This window comes from Pomacea canaliculata, linkage group LG2 (assembly GCF_003073045.1).
Source record: "Pomacea canaliculata isolate SZHN2017 linkage group LG2, ASM307304v1, whole genome shotgun sequence".
NCBI classification, from domain to species: Eukaryota; Metazoa; Mollusca; class Gastropoda; order Architaenioglossa; family Ampullariidae; genus Pomacea; species Pomacea canaliculata.
In genome coordinates this window covers 26307636-26325461 of record NC_037591.1, presented here as the reverse complement: position 1 = coordinate 26325461, position 17826 = coordinate 26307636, and the positions used below count along the sequence as shown (strand labels likewise).

Sequence of the window (17826 nt, the reverse complement as noted above, 5' to 3'; positions counted from 1 at the left end):
CATCAGCGGCAAGGCTCGCCCTGTGCTGCCGTTAGAAGGGCCCCTAGTGGACAGCTAGTCCACTCTTTTACATTCGACCGCCTAGTCTTTTTATGTTCGCCCCGGCGGCAAATGCCTTCCACCTTCGGAAATGTGTTGTGTTGAGCGACATCCCCGGACCACGTCAGCCTTCCACCATTTGATGGAAGGGAGAAGTTGCTGGGAAAATTCTAAGGTGAAACCGTTGCTCTCAGTATACATAAAATAGAATCGGAAAAATGGGTAAGTTAATTAGCTTGATAGGTCAAACATGCAAACCCTAAAGCTGAATGAGTCTTTCTTAACTAGATAAATGTCGTGGAGTATATGACCAGGAAACCAAGTTTACTTGGCTAACATTCGAAATATATTTTACCAATACAATGGGCACTTAGAAGATTTGACGCATTGACCGTTCTTAACCGGAAAAATAATGGGCGAACGTTCGAGCAAGTTTGTCAACGTTTATATAAAGGTCAGTTTATTCCTTATTGCTCCCTTGCGGAGCATGGGGCCGTAGTTTATATAAAACAGTGGTCCTTAACCTTTTTGAGGTACCGAACCCACAAGCTTTATATGCACATTCACCGAACCCTTCTTTAGTTTCATCACTAATTGCGGGTGTGTTTTGACCTCCGTGGCGGAGGCTCCGCCGAACCCCTGAGACCGACTCACCGAACCCCAAGGGTTCGATCGAACCCAGGTTAAGAACCAATGATATAAAACTGATTTGTAAACACTTTTTCAAACTTGCTCAAACCTTCGTCTATATTTTTAAAAAGGGCCTTTAGACGGCAACATACCTGGAGCCCTTTCCGGAAACAGTTTGGCCCGATAAAAGATTTGAGCATGCGCAGTATTGCCATTCCCTGCAATGAAACGTCAGTATTTTCCTAATTCTCATTTTTGTTTTATGAAACGTTTTCTTACAGTTAGGGTTATGATGTTCTTTATATTCTATTTACATTTAGCCAAAGGAAGCTAAGACGTAAACGAAAAAAACGTAAAATGCTAGAATTTGTAACAGATACATTACCTGGACTTGAAAATTATTGAACGTTTTCTTTTGGGATGGTTACTAACCTTATTGTAAGAAATAATATCGAAAAATTGTTGTATGTCCTCAGGATCTTTGATCTCAGTTGACACAGGATGTGACGTAATAAGCGCATCCTTGACCATGACTGGGAAAATATCCTCGACAACTTGAATGGCGAACTACAAAGTGTGCACACCATAAACAATAGTTATAAAAATTGTAGGTTACCAACATTCAAAAAAAAAAAAAAAAAAGGAAAAAGGACAGAAAGGTCAAGTGAAAAACGGTCTTTATAATATATGCTTTCAGTAGTTTCTTGTAGTGGAACAAAGTTTGCTAGGATTAGTCTCCAGAAAGCTACATTACTGCCAATTTTCCTCGTGTGAGTGTTTTTCAATGTTATATCTAAAATTTTCATTAAATACCGAGTGATCGGTTAAATTTGCTTAATTTGCCTTAATACCTCGTACTGCCTGCGAAAAAATGAGAATTTTTTAGTTCTCCCTGAATCTGAGCAGAGCTTTAGATACAACTAAGTACATTACATTTAAAAATCAGCAGCCTGACACAAATTTTTTCTACTAATATTCTTAGCCTGGTGGGAAACTCATACTCTCCTAATTTCTTTTACTGGTATTAAATCTGCCGCAATATAACCTCTGGCGTCACCTCAGATATTACAGTAGAAATTACCACAGGTAATAACCACAACAAGAAAAATGAGTGAGCTTGCCTCATCCTTGATTCGACAGATATATGAAACCAAGTTCATTTCTAGTTTCCTAAGCCACGAGCTGTTTTCGATAAGCGCTAAAAAATCTCCCGATACTCCACGCACCGTATGCTTTCCCCCCGGCTGGTATGTCTTGATTATGATATTCTGAATTCGATATTCTGAATAATTCCTGTGAAACATTATCATGAAACAATTCTGTACACTTCAACTTTAAGCCGTTGAAATTTCGTCTCCAGTCTGTAATATAATTGTAGAATGTATATTTATTTCGATTCTTAGTGACAAATGAATGTAGTATTTGACATGTTCCTCAACGTAATATTCGTCATTAAATTCACTGAAAATTTTCAAAGTTGGTTTGAGGAAACAATACCAAGTTTAATACAAAAATGTTTAATACAAGATGTTGGGATAATAAAGGTCAGAAGGCTCATAATATGAAGGATATCTATCTATATAGATATAAATGTCACAGTGCGTACCTGCAATACGTTAGTTCGAAATTTACTTTAGGCAGTGACCTTTGGCAGACGGAGAAAATGAAACTATGGATCTAGCGCTAAAAAGATTTCTTTGGATGGTTTCTGGTATGATATTTTTTACTTACAACATTCCATTCAGGATATACATGGTCCATGGCAATATACATAAGGCTGCTGGCGAACCCTTCATTTAACCAGAGGTCGTCCCACCATCGCATGGTCGCCATGTTGCCAAACCACTGTAAATAAAAACCAGTGTAAACACGAGCCACTACAGACGAACCATTGAAAATCTTTCAGTAGTCTGAGTAATCTTTTGACAAGTCTTTGTGACAGAAATCTATCTAATAATTTTGTAAAAAGCATGCTATAGTGTTTTTAAAGTATGTTAACAACACTGCTCTATCTCTTTGTGTGTGTGTGTGTGTGCGAGTGCGTTGTGTGTGTGTGCGCCCGTGTGCGTGCGATGTCGTACTTGTGCATCTACGTTAGACATCATTTGTGTATGGTATTTTAAGATTCGATGGTATATTTAATAAATTGATCCTGACTTCTTGATCGACTGACTGGCTGAGGGATCGCTGCCTGTTTGACCAGATAATGGGTTCTAATTTTAATTGAATACGTGGGAGACAATCTCATGTGTAGACCTCACCGTATGTGCAATCTCATGAGCGACAATCAGCGTCACCATGTACTTGTTGGAGCTGGACGACACCATCTTATCATAGAGGAGGGCAGTTTCCCGGTAGATGACGAGACCCCAGTTTTCCATGGCCCCGGCACTAAAGTCAGGCACAGCTACGTGGTCTGGAATGAGGACTTCTTTACAATTCTCTCATTGCTTTTACTTACTGAAGCACTGGCTTTGCCAACAAAAGAAAACGTTTGTAGATAGTTTTTAAACGTGAATTGTCTTTAAAGCTACATGTTTTGTTGACACTAGCTGTCTCAGACATTTATTAATATTTTAAAGGTCGTTTTTTCTGTCTGAAAGTTCCAAGCAGTGCGCGCACCTTGTTGTAAACAAGCTTAACGCCTTACCCACGAACTGTGAAATTTACATTTTCTTTGATGGCGAGAAAAAAGAAACTTCATAGTGGCAAGACATTTATCATATTTATTATCGTAGTTTTATAGCTAGGGTGAGTTTTATGATTGCGGAGACTGTCAGGTAAACACGCATTAGCATCGCTGGATGGATGTATGGCGAACCAAAGGAAGAGTAATAAATCAAAAAGCCTGCAGAGAGATTTTTTATTGAAAATTAGGTACCTAGATCATTCTTATACACAGGAGGTGGAGACACCTGTTTATATTTTAATGTCATTTCTCACCTGCCTTGGGTACAGTATCAGGAATTCCAAAGTAATCTGTGAAGAACTTGTACGTTTCCACACCGAATTCGAGGGCGTGCTTCGTCTGGTCGTATGCATCGGGGCGAGCCCAAACCCTGAGCTGAATAACACACAGTGATCTATGAAACAAACCTGTGCACTCTTCCCTCTTTGCCCTTTCCTTTGTCTCCTTGTTTATGTGTGTGCGTGCGTGCGCGTTTCTTTGAGCACATAACAGTGAACGCCCCTATGTATAATAAGTGAGGACCATGATAAATTCAGTATTTATTTGTTGGTTATGAACACTTTTTTTTTGTTTCAAATACTAATTTTTGTCGGAGTCTAAAACATATCATCTCTATCATCATCGCCGTCCTCGTTATCATTCTCCTCCTCTTATTCTTCTTTTGTTTTCTTTGCATTTCTCGTCTTCGTTCGTTGCTTCCTCAGAATGTTATTCAAGTCTTTGTCATAACAACTTTTAATCTGCTTTATTTAAGTGGACACGCAAAGCTGAAGAAACTCACAGAATAGCCATTGTCAAACGTGTAGTTACGGGCCCTGAAATCAGCGACGACAAACGCCAAGGATATAGGTAGACATAATGGGAGTGACTTCGAAGTCTTTGCGAACCCAGTCAACATCTAGGATTTGGCTGTTTTTAACGGGCATGTTGCTGAAAGCTTCATACCCTGCAACACACAAGCAACTCGAATTCATTCCAAATTCGAATTTCTGCATAACATTTAGGAGATATTAAAAGAGAACCGTTTACCAAATAGTTTGCACTGTCTTTAATGTAAAACAATGATAAAGAACGTAAATAAATGCAAGAATGCATCTCCTCCTACTCACCTACCCCAACCCTTTCTCTCTTCTGTCTCTCTGTCCCCTTCCTTCACCTACTCTTACTCGTTCAGACACAAAGACGTAAAGGAGTTACCATCTACATGTCATTAATGCAAGGGCATAGTCTGCGACCGCGACAAAACAAGCAAACAGAAGTAAGAAAGAGAGATCACTACAGTGAAAACGCGGGTCAAAGTTGTACACGCAAGACGTAAGAATTTTTTTAGGAAGGAAGGCTATTCTAGTTTCAACTAACCTCTCTGATGTATGACGGAAATCCGGAAAGTCGCTTTAAAATCCGGCTCATCGAAGCAAGGAAACACACGTCTGGCATCGGTGGATTGCAGCTGGGAGGAGACTAGGTGCCTTGGAAAGAAAAAAAAAAAAAACGTTGGCAAATTGATTCAGACTTTAAAGAATTTCTTTCTCTCCACATCTTTCACCTCTACCAGTCTCACGTGACACGGTGGGATCTTCTTGCGCTAGCTGAACGTAGCCACGAGTAAAAGCATGGACATTCAAACTAATCGTCTGTTGGCGTGTGTAATAACAGGCATGTGGTCCACTGCCACCTCTCGCAGGATTGACGATGAATAACCCTTCAGCGTTTATCATGCTACATGAATGAAAGATAGCATTTGAGAACTGTGTTCATACACTGTCATGTACTGGCACCATATACAATATCGTCTGTTTCTCTTAAGGTTCGGACACAAAAGGTGAACCTTAGCGTAGATATGAATATAACGCCTTAATAATTATAGCTAGGTTCTATAGTCATCTTATTTCCAGCATAGTGCCATTTTTCGCAATCCTTAATTAATAAAGACACAATTTTTAAAAACGAATATTTTTGTTTTATCCATATTAACTGTAATTCCTCATTTGTTACTAGATGTTTCTAGATAGTAGATTTTACGTTGAAAGTCAACAGGGGAATCAGCAACGCACTTAACACACAACTTTGTTTGACACCAGATAAACAATCAAAATAGTCAGTTATTCGAGATCCGACTTTAACAGCAGCGTTCACACTTGTATACATACTATGTGGTGTTTGAAACATTCTTTTAAGGCAGCGGATAGCTTCTAGTATTTCCGAGTGGGAAATTTCCTCTTATAAGTTTGAATTTACGCTAAAGTGTAATCATATCCCACAGTTCCCCATTTTTGTGATCAAGCAATGAAATTTTAACCTCTATGTCAAAGTCAGTATCACATGATGTTTGTGTTATATTTAGGAGGTCTCTAAAGTAATCATCCCATGATTTTTGGGGCTACTTTATTCTAATCATTATGATCACTGCAAGTGTGTGCTTCTGTATAAATACATGTCTGCCCGTGCGTGCGTGCATGTGTATGTGTGGAAGGGAAATCCGGGTGCTTGCATACGTGCTTGTGTACTGGAAATCAGCGAAGTCTTGTACCCTCTTCCATCCACGATTCTCCAGCCGATCGATCTCTCTCAAATACTTTTTACCGAAAACGTGCCACTTGTAAAGGACCGACATTTCCCAAGCCGCTGGGTCTCAAGACTTCAAGGACAGACGGGGAATCTCGCTGTCACGTACCAGCCTCTACAATGACTAAGAGGAAAGAGGACTGTCTCATCACTAGCATGACCAGTGCGGGGAGACGACTGTCTAATCATTAAAGCTGATAGTAAGAAAAAATATGTTGTGTAATTAATTAACCCACTCGTAAGAAAACTGTCTAATTACACGAACACGATTTTAAAATAACTTTACATGATATTTTTACGTTTTCTGTAAGTTCTGTACTCGACACTTGTCTGTACTTTACATGTAATTAGGGCATTATACACTCTCTGGGTTCAGGTCTGCAGAAGCAGGAAATAGACGAGCTTATTTTGTCTTTTTCGTAGCGTTCAACCTTCACGCCTCTCTCTCTCTCTGACACACACAAACTCTATCTCTCTCACTATCTCTCTCAATCCGTCGTCTAAAATGCTACTGTAAGCAGATATAAAAATTACTCCCTCTTGCGACAAAAAACTTGAGACGATTTTATGGCGCCTACAGCTATACTGAAGTTCACACACACTCTCTTTCTTGGTCTCTCATCTCAGCTATCCTCTCTCATCCCTCCTAACTTATGCGTTTTTCTTAGACTGCATCCTTGAAACTTTGGTTTTTCCCCCGAATTAGATATGCATCAACAAAAAATAAAAGAGACCGTGAATTCCATTTTTTTTTATTGTAAGAGTTGTTACAGAAGATACAGTGGGAATCACATTCCCATATAAGCACTTTATTAAATCTTAGCAATTTAGCGTCCGGATTTACAGTTTTGATTACACACAGTTTAAGTCAGCACCAGAGCATATTGTAACCATTCCGAGTGCCAGGTGTTCGAGAAGAAATTTATTCAGCACGTTTCTTTATTTGCATGACATAAACCAAATTTTGACCTATTTTTTTAGATGCTTTAATGAATTACATTCACCCAGCGTTGATGATTTTACTACAAATATGCACTCTGTATAATACATATCTGTATATCTATACCTCTGTTGTATCGATAGCCACCATCCCGACTACATTCATTCATTCAATCAGTAGAAAAGTATTTTTCAAGGCACGGGAGAAGATTAGTTCTTCATTCTGCAACAAGGTGTAACAGTACTATATAAATTTATCAGTGAAACGCATTTAGTGAGAAAGCGTCAATAATTTCAGTGAACTACAAAAGGAATGTTTTAGTGCGAACAAATATGAATTACTGCGAGCGAATGATTTAGTAACTAGGTGGGTGGTCCGAAATAAATTAAGAAAAAGATTGTTTTTAGGTCAACATTCTCACGCAGGTATTGCTTGTGTGTGGGCGTTGATGCACCTTTATCGGATATCAAACAACTGCTCGGCATAGGAAGAAATACAGAGTACATAACTTGCTCTGTAAGACCTATAGAACACCTATCGAACTATTTAAGTTGCCGGCGGCAGCACTTTCCGATGTGTGGAATCGATGAAAGTGCTTCCACTGCTGTACGGAATGACTGGTAAATTTTGCTGATGTCAACGTCATGGTAGAGCTGTTTTCCTTTAGAATAGAGACCCCACCTACTCAGCCCTGACATCGGATGAAGACTCTGACAACCAGTTTATTCGTCGTTTGTAATAAATTATGTCCTTGCAAAACAAAAAAATTACTAGAATAGCTGCTATTCGGAAAGTATGTTATACTGAAATACATTTACAAGAATAATAACATATAGTAGAAGCAACAACACCCTTACGCATTTAATAAGCGTTTCATCTCACTATCATAACCAAAAAATTAATGCAGAACGTCTTTTTAAAAATAAACTTGCTTCGCAATTAGTGATTTGAGGTATTTTTTTCTATCTTCCCGTCAACAAAATGTCTCTTGGTTTTGTGTCTCCAAGCAAAACGTTTTGAACTATTTTTATTCCTCTTATATACACAATTTCACTCTTCTTGCTGCAAGATTTGTCGATTTATTTTATGAATACTTTATACCTATTTGTCCACATGCTTTAAAAACAAGGGGAAAAATCTACGTAAGCTTTGTTGTTTCATGGGGTATACTTGTCGTCTAAAAAAGGCTAGTAAAAACGTCTACACAAAGACATGTTTTAAAACAATGGCCAACGGTGCTCACAGCCAAACTCTCAACTGAACGAAGCATTCGAAAGCTTTTTCATTCGTCAATACATAATCACCAGCAGGCAGCCGATGTCAAGATATACGTGTCTGGGATTTCCGAATCTGTGCTCTTGTTTCAGAAAAGTTCTTACTTGAGATTCAAATCATTATTTGATGATGAGGGTCGGTGTTTCGTTCTGTTCTGTGGGCGCAGCTGTGTCAATACGGAGAAGGTCTGACTTCTTCCCATTACAACAGAACAGAAATAGGTGCCTCAAGAGTGGGTGTAAGTACCCCATGGTGATAAGCGCGTAATCCATAGACAAAAAAATATGGTCATGTCGATAGTACTTCTCAGGTTGTGCTTCTAATAAAAAGGTTTTGTAATTGCATGTTTGCTGACTTGACAGAACCTGCCAGAGGACAGACCATTTTTTTCTGCTGATTCGTCTCCCTCGTTTCTCGTCGTCTTTACTCAGCTCATCTTTTATCACAAAGAATGAAATAATATTTGTACCATTTCCAAGTTTAGTTCCTCTGAACTTCCTTTGGCAAACGCTAATATTTGTGCCAGGTTCTACACCGTCTCACACTAAACCTCTTTGTATGTGGCAATCTAGAACAAATTCAGTCAGTATAAGAAAACAGATCTTAACCCTTAAATAACACGAAAATATTTTTCACGTTGTCTATCTTTGATTGAGTTAAAGTGCAATTTTCAAAAGTTGAAGATACTTCGGATAAATCTGGCAATGATATTAAATTTGAGTTATAAATGTGCGTATGCACCAGTTACGTAACAGATAATATCTGTAATTTTGCGTTGTTTTCGCTTCAAATATTCTAAGCATGTAGTCAGATGGGTGGAAGGGTGAGGGAGTAAGCGGCTTGGTTGGCGGAGAGGTGAGTGACTTATGGTTGGTTGGCGGATTTTTAAATCGCTTAAGTTAAAAACTGAAACCTCAAATCGGAATAATTTTATTATAATCTCACGCTACACATGTCTAAGTTAGGTGACTAGTCCTCAAATCTCCAGGCATTTATTATTGCATAGAGCGTATTGATTGGCCAGAAGAGCAGGCTTCGCTGGATCCTAGTGTCATGCTAATATGGAAAAGAAGAACGCAAAGATAATTGGCCGGCCCTCTGGTCACTTTACAAGACGACAATCTCTGGGTTTGAAATGATAGAAACAGAGACCATTTACTTCTCTCCTTCCTTAAAAAAAATTAGTCTGAGAGGTGTCTAGAGAGAAAATCTGGGACTTACAATTTTGTCACTAGGACATTCACTGTCAAATAATCGTAAGTAACGTTGACTTGCATATGATGATGCATCATGTTCAACACAGCAGATGCTCAGGTAGTCTTTTTTCGACAGTTTCATTTTCGTTTTCCACCAAAGCCGAACTAGATTTTATTTCCTTCTTTCTCTTAATTCTTTTGTTTGCTTGCATTAAATCTCAAATCTCCTAATATTAGTAAAGAGGTAAGATTGTCAGTTTTCAGTAAGAAAGATGGTGCATCGAAAATAAGAAAATCTCGTCCAATCTCGGAAAATCTCGGTATAAGTTCTAGCAACTCATAACATTTGCTGCAAAAGCTGGCCCAGCCTATTTAATAGAAATCTGACTCAAATTTTACCAGTTAAATAACTAACGCAAATGCCTCCAGTATGCCACGACTGAATTGACAACAAATCCAAAGGGCTTTCACCCACTGTTCTGCTTGAAAAAAATTATGTTTAAACACTTTTAGCTAGTCCTTACAGTTTTGTCTTCAAAAGTTATTTGTGGTAGCTCAGCTGCGTAATAGAGAATATGGCAAAGTCATCCTTTACTCTTCGGTATCTCTCAGATTTTGGAAGAGCGAATAAGTGATATCAAGCGCTTGGTGATATTAGGCTAAAACAGGGACACCAATTTATCTAAGTGGTCACCTTAATCAGAGCTATTTCAGCTTGATATACGTTCATAACTACGCTGCATACTTGGCAAGAGGGAGAAAGTATGACCTCCTTTCTGTGCCATTATGTCGATATGTGTTTATGAGCCGAACCTACGCATTTTTTTCTTGACGCCTTCGTAAATCCGGCGGCTGGCGTGCACTGGGCGCTATTATGCTTGTCAGCACTACTCAGATCAATACTGCCGAGACGTATGGATTATGGCTCGGTAAAAAATGTCTGATATGAAGACGACCACGGAATTCCTTTACGTTTTCCGTAATACCGACGCCAGAAAGTTTCTCCGGGCAGTAGGGGTTTTGGAAATTATTTCTTTTTAATGGCTGTTTCGACGCACCATTCCCTCTGAGATCAGAAATAATGCAAAAAAATTTCTTCCATTACGTTTTAAAACCATATCTCAAATTCACTAGTTGAAATTTCTTATTTCTCTAAATACATGGAATCAAGACGTCAAAGTTTCGCACCACACATGCAAATAAAGAATAAGCACTTAATTTTAAGATAGAGAGAAAGAGAGAGAAAGCAAGTCACAATATTGGCATTAGTGGAAACGGTCTTTTCACGTGATAGTGACGTCACCTATGAGCTCTCTATATCTATACACACACATGTATACATTGCTCTCTATTAATTCAAAAACCTGTGTTGTATCCCATTCTTTTAATTCTTTCCTCCACAGAAGTAACACAAGTCGTTTTCAGCCATCTTCTGCCATTATTTCCTGAACTCACTATTTCCTTGTGCCCGAAAATTTCGTATTTTTTTGTAATGTTGATCATTTCTCTCATTGAGGTATCTGTTTTACAGGGTTGGCTGCTTTGCCGTGATATAGCCTTGGTTGCTGGGTCGGCGTAAAACACCAATTCTTCCATCCTTCTCCGTTCTTAGTACAATAAACAATATGTGTCAGAAAAGATAAAGATTTCCTTCTTTTACTGATTATATTCATGTCTGAAAGTCAAATGTAAGAAAATAAGTTTCTCGCGATTTTTATAATGTGTTGCAAACTTTACAAGGAGTGGAAACATAAAAGACCAGCTGTCACAGCATGCTTGACACCATTAGGATTTAAAATATCTTAATGCTCAATTTGTGCAAAATGCTACTTATTTATCCCAGGTCGCTCTTGTCAAAATATATCTACCTATCTTCAACGCTAGACTTATTCGACTCTTTTTAGAACCCTTATTCTTGCAGATCAAACGACGAACTGCTGCTATATGGCTGCTCATGCGAGATACAATACAACAAAGGTACCCTAGAAAAACTCACGCACCAGTCACATAGAAGAAAGTACACCAAGCCTTCATGAGAGCTAAATCTCATGGGAAACTGAAAGGTCACGCAAGATTTGACACAGACTGATGTAGAATCCACGAGAGCTGCGAGACTGCGCGCGAACATGTCTGATAGTGAGTGCTGGAGAGAAAAGTTGTTAGGCTGAAACCGTAGTTTGGTGTAGAAACACGAACTAGTTATGGTAATCAAATGCCCTTGTGGCTCAACGGGAAAAACGGAAAAGTACTGGGCAGTATACAAGGAGATATCCCAAACAGAATGATCGAAGGAAACGAAAATATGCTCATCTTTATAAAATCTTACTTTTAACTTGTGCAGATGCAAATAAACAAACCAACAATTTAATAATACAGGCCTCAGAATTTTAAAAAAATAGACGCTGGCATAAGATATACAGTTAAAAACAGTTGATATCTATATTGTCCTTCGCACCTTTATGACGGGCTTAGAGCACATAACACCACACATGCTAACGTACATAACAATAACAATGATGTGCCAGGGGTACATGATAATCAAGGTTGGAAACAAGGAAGTACATGTACTAGACTTATGCTCGGACATATCCCCTTGTGAAATTATTGCTGCTACAAGTGTTATAAACAATGGTGTCGCAGCTAGACCAGACTAAATCAATAGGGTAGTCCCAAACACACTAGACGTAACTGTCATTTTTCATGAAGTAAACTGTTTAGCATACACAGTTATCCAAGTTCCTAGACAGAAGCCTTCATTCAACCACATCATAATATAGGGGGATAAGGACTTACCTGACAACTACAGATTTTTTAAATTCTAAATACCTATTACTTACAATATAAAAGTGTTAGAGGATCGGAGTGTTCCAAGTTCCAAAAGTGCCCCTCTGTTTTATACTTTAAGTTATATGTATGAAATAAAAGTCCGAGAATAAGAAAAAAATTATTTTACCATTTTAGTATATTACAAATAAAAATGTGTTTTTTTTTTCACTTATTTTAGTCGTGTCCAGTTTGAGTGTCACTGGAACGTGATGGTTGCTCTATGTCATAACACCATTGTCTAGCACATAGAAATTCGCAAGTCCCTTCATACCTCAAGAATTGAAAGTTTCATTTAAAAAAATTCATTAGTGATGGCCCCTGTTACAGTCTTGTCAAGATATGGTCTTAGTGTAGTAGCAGCTGTGTTCACTTTACGTTTACTACAGAGTCGAATTATGTTCACAAAATTTGTGTGAAATAAAATGCTCTCTTTGAAAGGATATTGCTGATAAAAAGTCCATTTCCTTACCCTTATCTTGACCCTTCAGAATAATTAGATTTGACCTGAGAAACACAGACATGTCTCTATTGCACAAGAATGTGAATTTAAAGAAAACCCCGCAACCTCTGCCAAAGATGTGTATCAAATCGCTACGGCAAATCGCTGGAGGCACTGGCATCAGTTTAGGAACCCTAGAAGAAATTACAGCAATTTCACTGCACGGTTTACTGTCTGCGACTAAGAACTCTTACATCCTTGTGCCCGCTGCACGACCAAGAATGAAGCAAGCCACGTGCGACGTCATTATTTCCAGTGGTTGCAGTTTCTCTTCTCCCACTGCTGAATTGAAGATGTAAAGATCACATGGGGTATATGATTAAGAGAACGTGAAAAAAATTGAAGTTCTGCACTCTTAAATATAATATTATGAGGAGAAATATGTAATAATTTCACACAATATCAAAATAAGTTCCAATCAGGGATCTTAAGCATGAAAAGAGAAAGCTGCGAGAATTCATGATCTGCCATTCATGTCCTATAAGCTTTCTCGTGCCACTCAAATAATAAGTGAATTAGTTTAAAGGTATGTGAATATCTTTTAAAAAAGTGAAACTTGCAATGCACCAATAAATAAGATTGTGTTTAAATCAGAATCTACCTGGAACAACAGTCACGTTATTTCCCCTCTTTCCAAGCACTTCTGTGCATTTCAAGTAAAGAATTTTTTGTACGAACACATGAACGATTTTCTATTCAAAAAAAGCTGTTTTAAAGATTTTATGGGATAAGAGATAACTCTCTGAACTCCAGCTTAAAAATATTATACTGTCAGTAAATTCTTTTACTGCAAGCTTAGTGAAATTGAATCCATTACGGCGACTCGCTGCTTAATTAAGGTGAACACAATTTTATAAGGAAACTGCAGAGCGACATTAATCGAAATAATATGCAACCTGTTAAAGGTTATGTTTATAAAAGACCTTGTACAGAAAACTATTTAATTTTACTGCTTACACTACTATCTTATATACCATGTTTCCTATCAACTATCCCCACCTCAAAAATATTGCCTCCAGGCTCTGAGCTGTGCTAATCACGTAATCCTCATTACAGACAGGCAGTGAACTTTTTTAAAAAATAGAGAATCGGCATCAATAATATTGATCGTCAGCAGATGGCACAAGCTGTTCTCTCTCCCATGCCATCCATCATCTTCAGACAACCCATCAGGCCTCCTTCTCAAGTTTCCCTCATCAATTCTCCTTCAAGCAGCTTCGGCCTGTCTATCAAAAACACTTCTCGGCGAAAACTGTGGTAAATACTCGTGTAAGGATTTCCTTGCCTTGGGTTACTTACCTCAAAGCAAACTATGTTTTATTAACTCGACTACTCTTTTTCCCCACATTCTGCTTGACCCTAGTTGTGCCAAGTAGGTTGCACAATAAATCAGAGCTAAAAACAAAAACTAACTATATGGGGCTAGACGTGATTTGAAATTAAATTATGTGAAATATTGATTTTAAAGACATTTTCCCATGAGCTTCAACAGGTAGGAGACAATGGAATGATCAACAATGAAAAATAGTAAGGAAGAAGGCACCTCATACGGACAAACAGGCAGGAAGGCAGATAAGCAGACGGGAAAGGGTCGGGTAGGTGATGGGGGCGGCGCGGAATTTTTTTCCAACAGAAAATGTAAACAGATTCACCTATCTTTCTACAAAGAATTAGCACAGCATAGTAAAGCATATATATATATAACAACTGCATACTTCTTCCCCCAGATATTCAACCTTTAAAATAAAACATTCTCAGACATGCGAAAGGATGAAATTATCATGCTCCACAAGCAGAAATTATAATTTATTCAATAAAACGTTGAGCTTCTTATTTTACTGTATATGTTGTGTTAAAAATGAGAATAGATTTTTATCAAGACTCCATTTCGGTCTTTGCTTAAAGAAACTTTTAACTGACCACACAAAAAATTTTTTTTAAACTTTAATTTACGTTTGACACATTTTATTTGTTCTGTGGAGGAGGATAAGGAAAGTATTTATAAGTACCGGCACAATGCACACTGAATGTTAAATTAGAAGAAACGTTTCCCAGTGAGTCACGACTGAAGCTAAAGCGTGAAACTAATGCTGATTCAATCTGTCTGACAACTCGACTGGGCATAAGATACTGATTCGTAAGGGAGAAAGACTATCTGTAAATGGATTTATTGTAAAGCAGCTGCCAAAATCTTTAAGCGAGATCAGGGAGAAGAATGTCGTGTGGACGCGATAAGAAAAACATGAAAGATATACGAGATATGCAACAAAAACGCTTCATCAGTCTTTTGAGTTTTATTTGTTGTGAGCTAAAGCTGATGATGTATACCATCGAAGGTGCCAAATTCACACTTGTGAGCTAAGAACCAAGATGTACACGGTCATCGGTATCCTGTTCACACTTTTTAGCTAAAACCTGTGCAGTGTATGCTGTCAAATTTACACTTCTTTGCTGAAAGCTGGCAAGTCTAACGCGAAGGCCTTTAGTACGTCTGAACACGTACACCGTCCCAAGTGGCCCTGTAAGACTTGATTCATGTTGACCGGTTTCCGGAAAACATAAGGTAACTTTGGATCATAATCCTCCCGCACTTGAAATACATAATCCCACCCATAATTCCTTAAATGTCTACTGAACAACTGAAGTATTAGCTCCATTCATGTGCTTACAGCATCAGTTTTAAATGTTATAATTAGATACAGCTTATTTAGTTTTTGAAAATTTTATTGACAGGTTAATCGATAACGGAAAGTAAAAAAGAAAATAAAACAAAACAACACTAAAACCAGCATTTTACGTGATTAGAGTATAGTAACCTATAGATCTGAGTTACTTTTGGCTCCGGTGGAAATTTGCTCATCTGTCCATTTTACTGCCAAAAATACATCTAGTGCATGTTTAATTATCCATTTAAAATGTTAGGCTGCATGGGTAGAATAGATAACACAAGTGTTGAAATGCAAGGGTGTTTCATTTACTGTTTTCTATACTTTTTTGTCTCCAGATTTAGGAAACTTGTAAAGCAAAATAATCAATTATGTTTTCAGATTTTAAAAAAATCAGCTTTAAAGAAATCAGTGACACAATTATCTTATATTTTAATAATTTTTTTTAGGATACTAGTAACTATGGCTTGACCTATCCAAGAGAAAATAAAACGTTTTGAAGTCTAACGCTTACCATTCTCGCTTATATTTGAATGGTAATGAGGGCAAGCTAGAGTACTAACAGTTAACACAATTCATGAAAAATGAAAAGTAATTTTCTAGATTCATTGCCATTAGCAAAGTAGTGTTCACAGGGTTATAACAGAATAAACGAATAAATTAAAAATGATCCAAAACAAAAACCACGAAGTCCCTGAAATTTCAGAAGCCTTCTACTTATCATCAACAACACTTTATTTTCGTGGAATCTCGGGGTTAACGGACGGGATGTATTCAGATTAAAATTCAGTTTTAGTTAGCTGATATTAGTTATAATCCGGGTTATCACTGGTTTTATTTAAGCATGAATAGTCATCATAAATAGTCATCATAATGTTTGAAAAGAGGTCTTTCGCTCTCTCCCGCTGGTTGCGAAATTAAATATAGAGAAAGAAAGAAAAAATACTAATCTTATTTAGAGTAGGCAGTATGCCCAAGACTGAGAGAAAGAAAGCGAGCGAGTATGACAAGAAACAATACTTTTCAAAACGCACACGCAATGCGTATGTACACAAAACATAAATACACGAATGTCTGTTTACGCCTGCCTTCACATTGTACATACAGGCATACATGCGCAGGTATGCGCAAAGTTTTATTTACATGCATACACATTAATAAGACGACCAACGTTGAATGGGTATCGATAAGTGTTTTGCAGTATGGATGGATGGCTCTTTACCTGCATGTGATAGAGGGAGTGTAACGTAAAAAAAAATATCGCTAAAACGAATTTGAATAAACTGAAATTTTCAATATATCAAACTAAACTTTCAGGTCTAAAGTTTAACAAATCCAAGGAGTGGGGTCGGGTAGCGACTGGCTCAGTGAGGAGGGTCGGTGTCTGTGGCGGAAAGCCTAATGATGTTTGATTCTATTCGGTCAAGCGGTTACTGCGTAAGAAAATGTAACAGTGTCGAAGCAGAGGAAGCTAAAAATCTCTCGGCAGTCGATGAGAGAAAGTAAAAGAAGGGGCTGACAAGTTGGGTATTAGGCGATCCACATTGTCTACTTTTCTTAAAGACCATGACAAAAACTCAAGGAAATTTACGAAGGAGAAGCACGGGTAAAAGTGGAAGAACATGGACTGCTCTTCATGAAGATCTTGAAAAAGCTCATGTTACCTGGTTTCAAGAAAGAAGGTCACAAAATAATCATACGAGTGACCCAATTCTGCAAGAAAAAAAGTCAAGAGCTTGCAGCGTCCCTTGGATAAAGTGACTTTCAAGCTAACATCAGCTTCCTGCTCCTCTTCCGTTACAGATGCAGCGAAGGCAATTCGCAGTGAGTTAGTGGATGGTCCAAAGGAGAAAGTGAACGAATGGCAGTCAGTGTAACGTTTCGCGACTCAGATGATTAATATTGCTGTTGTGCTGAAAAATGTCAGGCACTCAGAAACGGAAGTTTCTGGTGGTAGGAAAGTTTTTCTTCTGCGACTATAAGGCGAACAGAAAAGCTTTGATGATATAACCTTCTTTTCCGAAGTTAAAACTTAGCTTAACTTTGACACCAAAATAATGAAAGAGAAAGAAACGAAAATATTTGCCTCGTAATCGATCCAAAACCTTATACCTCACATAGTCTTCAGCCACTGTATCTTGATGTCATCAGGTCGTTGGAGACCGTGAAGGTATCTTGAAGAAGGTTCTCATCATCATCACCTTCAAGGGAAGCCATAGACATGATCTGTGGTACCGTGGGTTTGGTTGAATCCTCCACCATTATCACCTGCTTGGCTAAAATTATTACATCCCTGGCGACTGCCAATATATTTGTCGACGACCGTGACGGACGGTTCAGCTTGTAAATCTGAGATCCAAGTAGTCTGGAAGTCTCTATGGAATGCTAAATCCTTTCAGTGTTATGTCTACTTTGAAGTTTTTGACAACGTGGACAACAAAACGATAACAGGTATATCACAAGCTGAGTGACGCTGATCTTGTTGACAATGTTTTGAAAAT

General features: G+C 38.0%; 1 protein-coding gene across 1 annotated transcript in view; it reads right to left on the bottom strand.

The window, feature by feature from the left end:
* The window catches only part of LOC112558029 (glutamyl aminopeptidase-like), a 41078-nt gene that overhangs the window by 9432 nt on the left and 13820 nt on the right, over nt 1-17826 (bottom strand). The window contains 8 exon segments of the mRNA XM_025228216.1: nt 822-887; nt 1102-1236; nt 2401-2514; nt 2931-3085; nt 3613-3733; nt 4140-4199; nt 4201-4304; nt 4718-4827. Of these exon segments, the coding sequence (XP_025084001.1) occupies nt 822-887; nt 1102-1236; nt 2401-2514; nt 2931-3085; nt 3613-3733; nt 4140-4199; nt 4201-4304; nt 4718-4827 (865 nt within the window).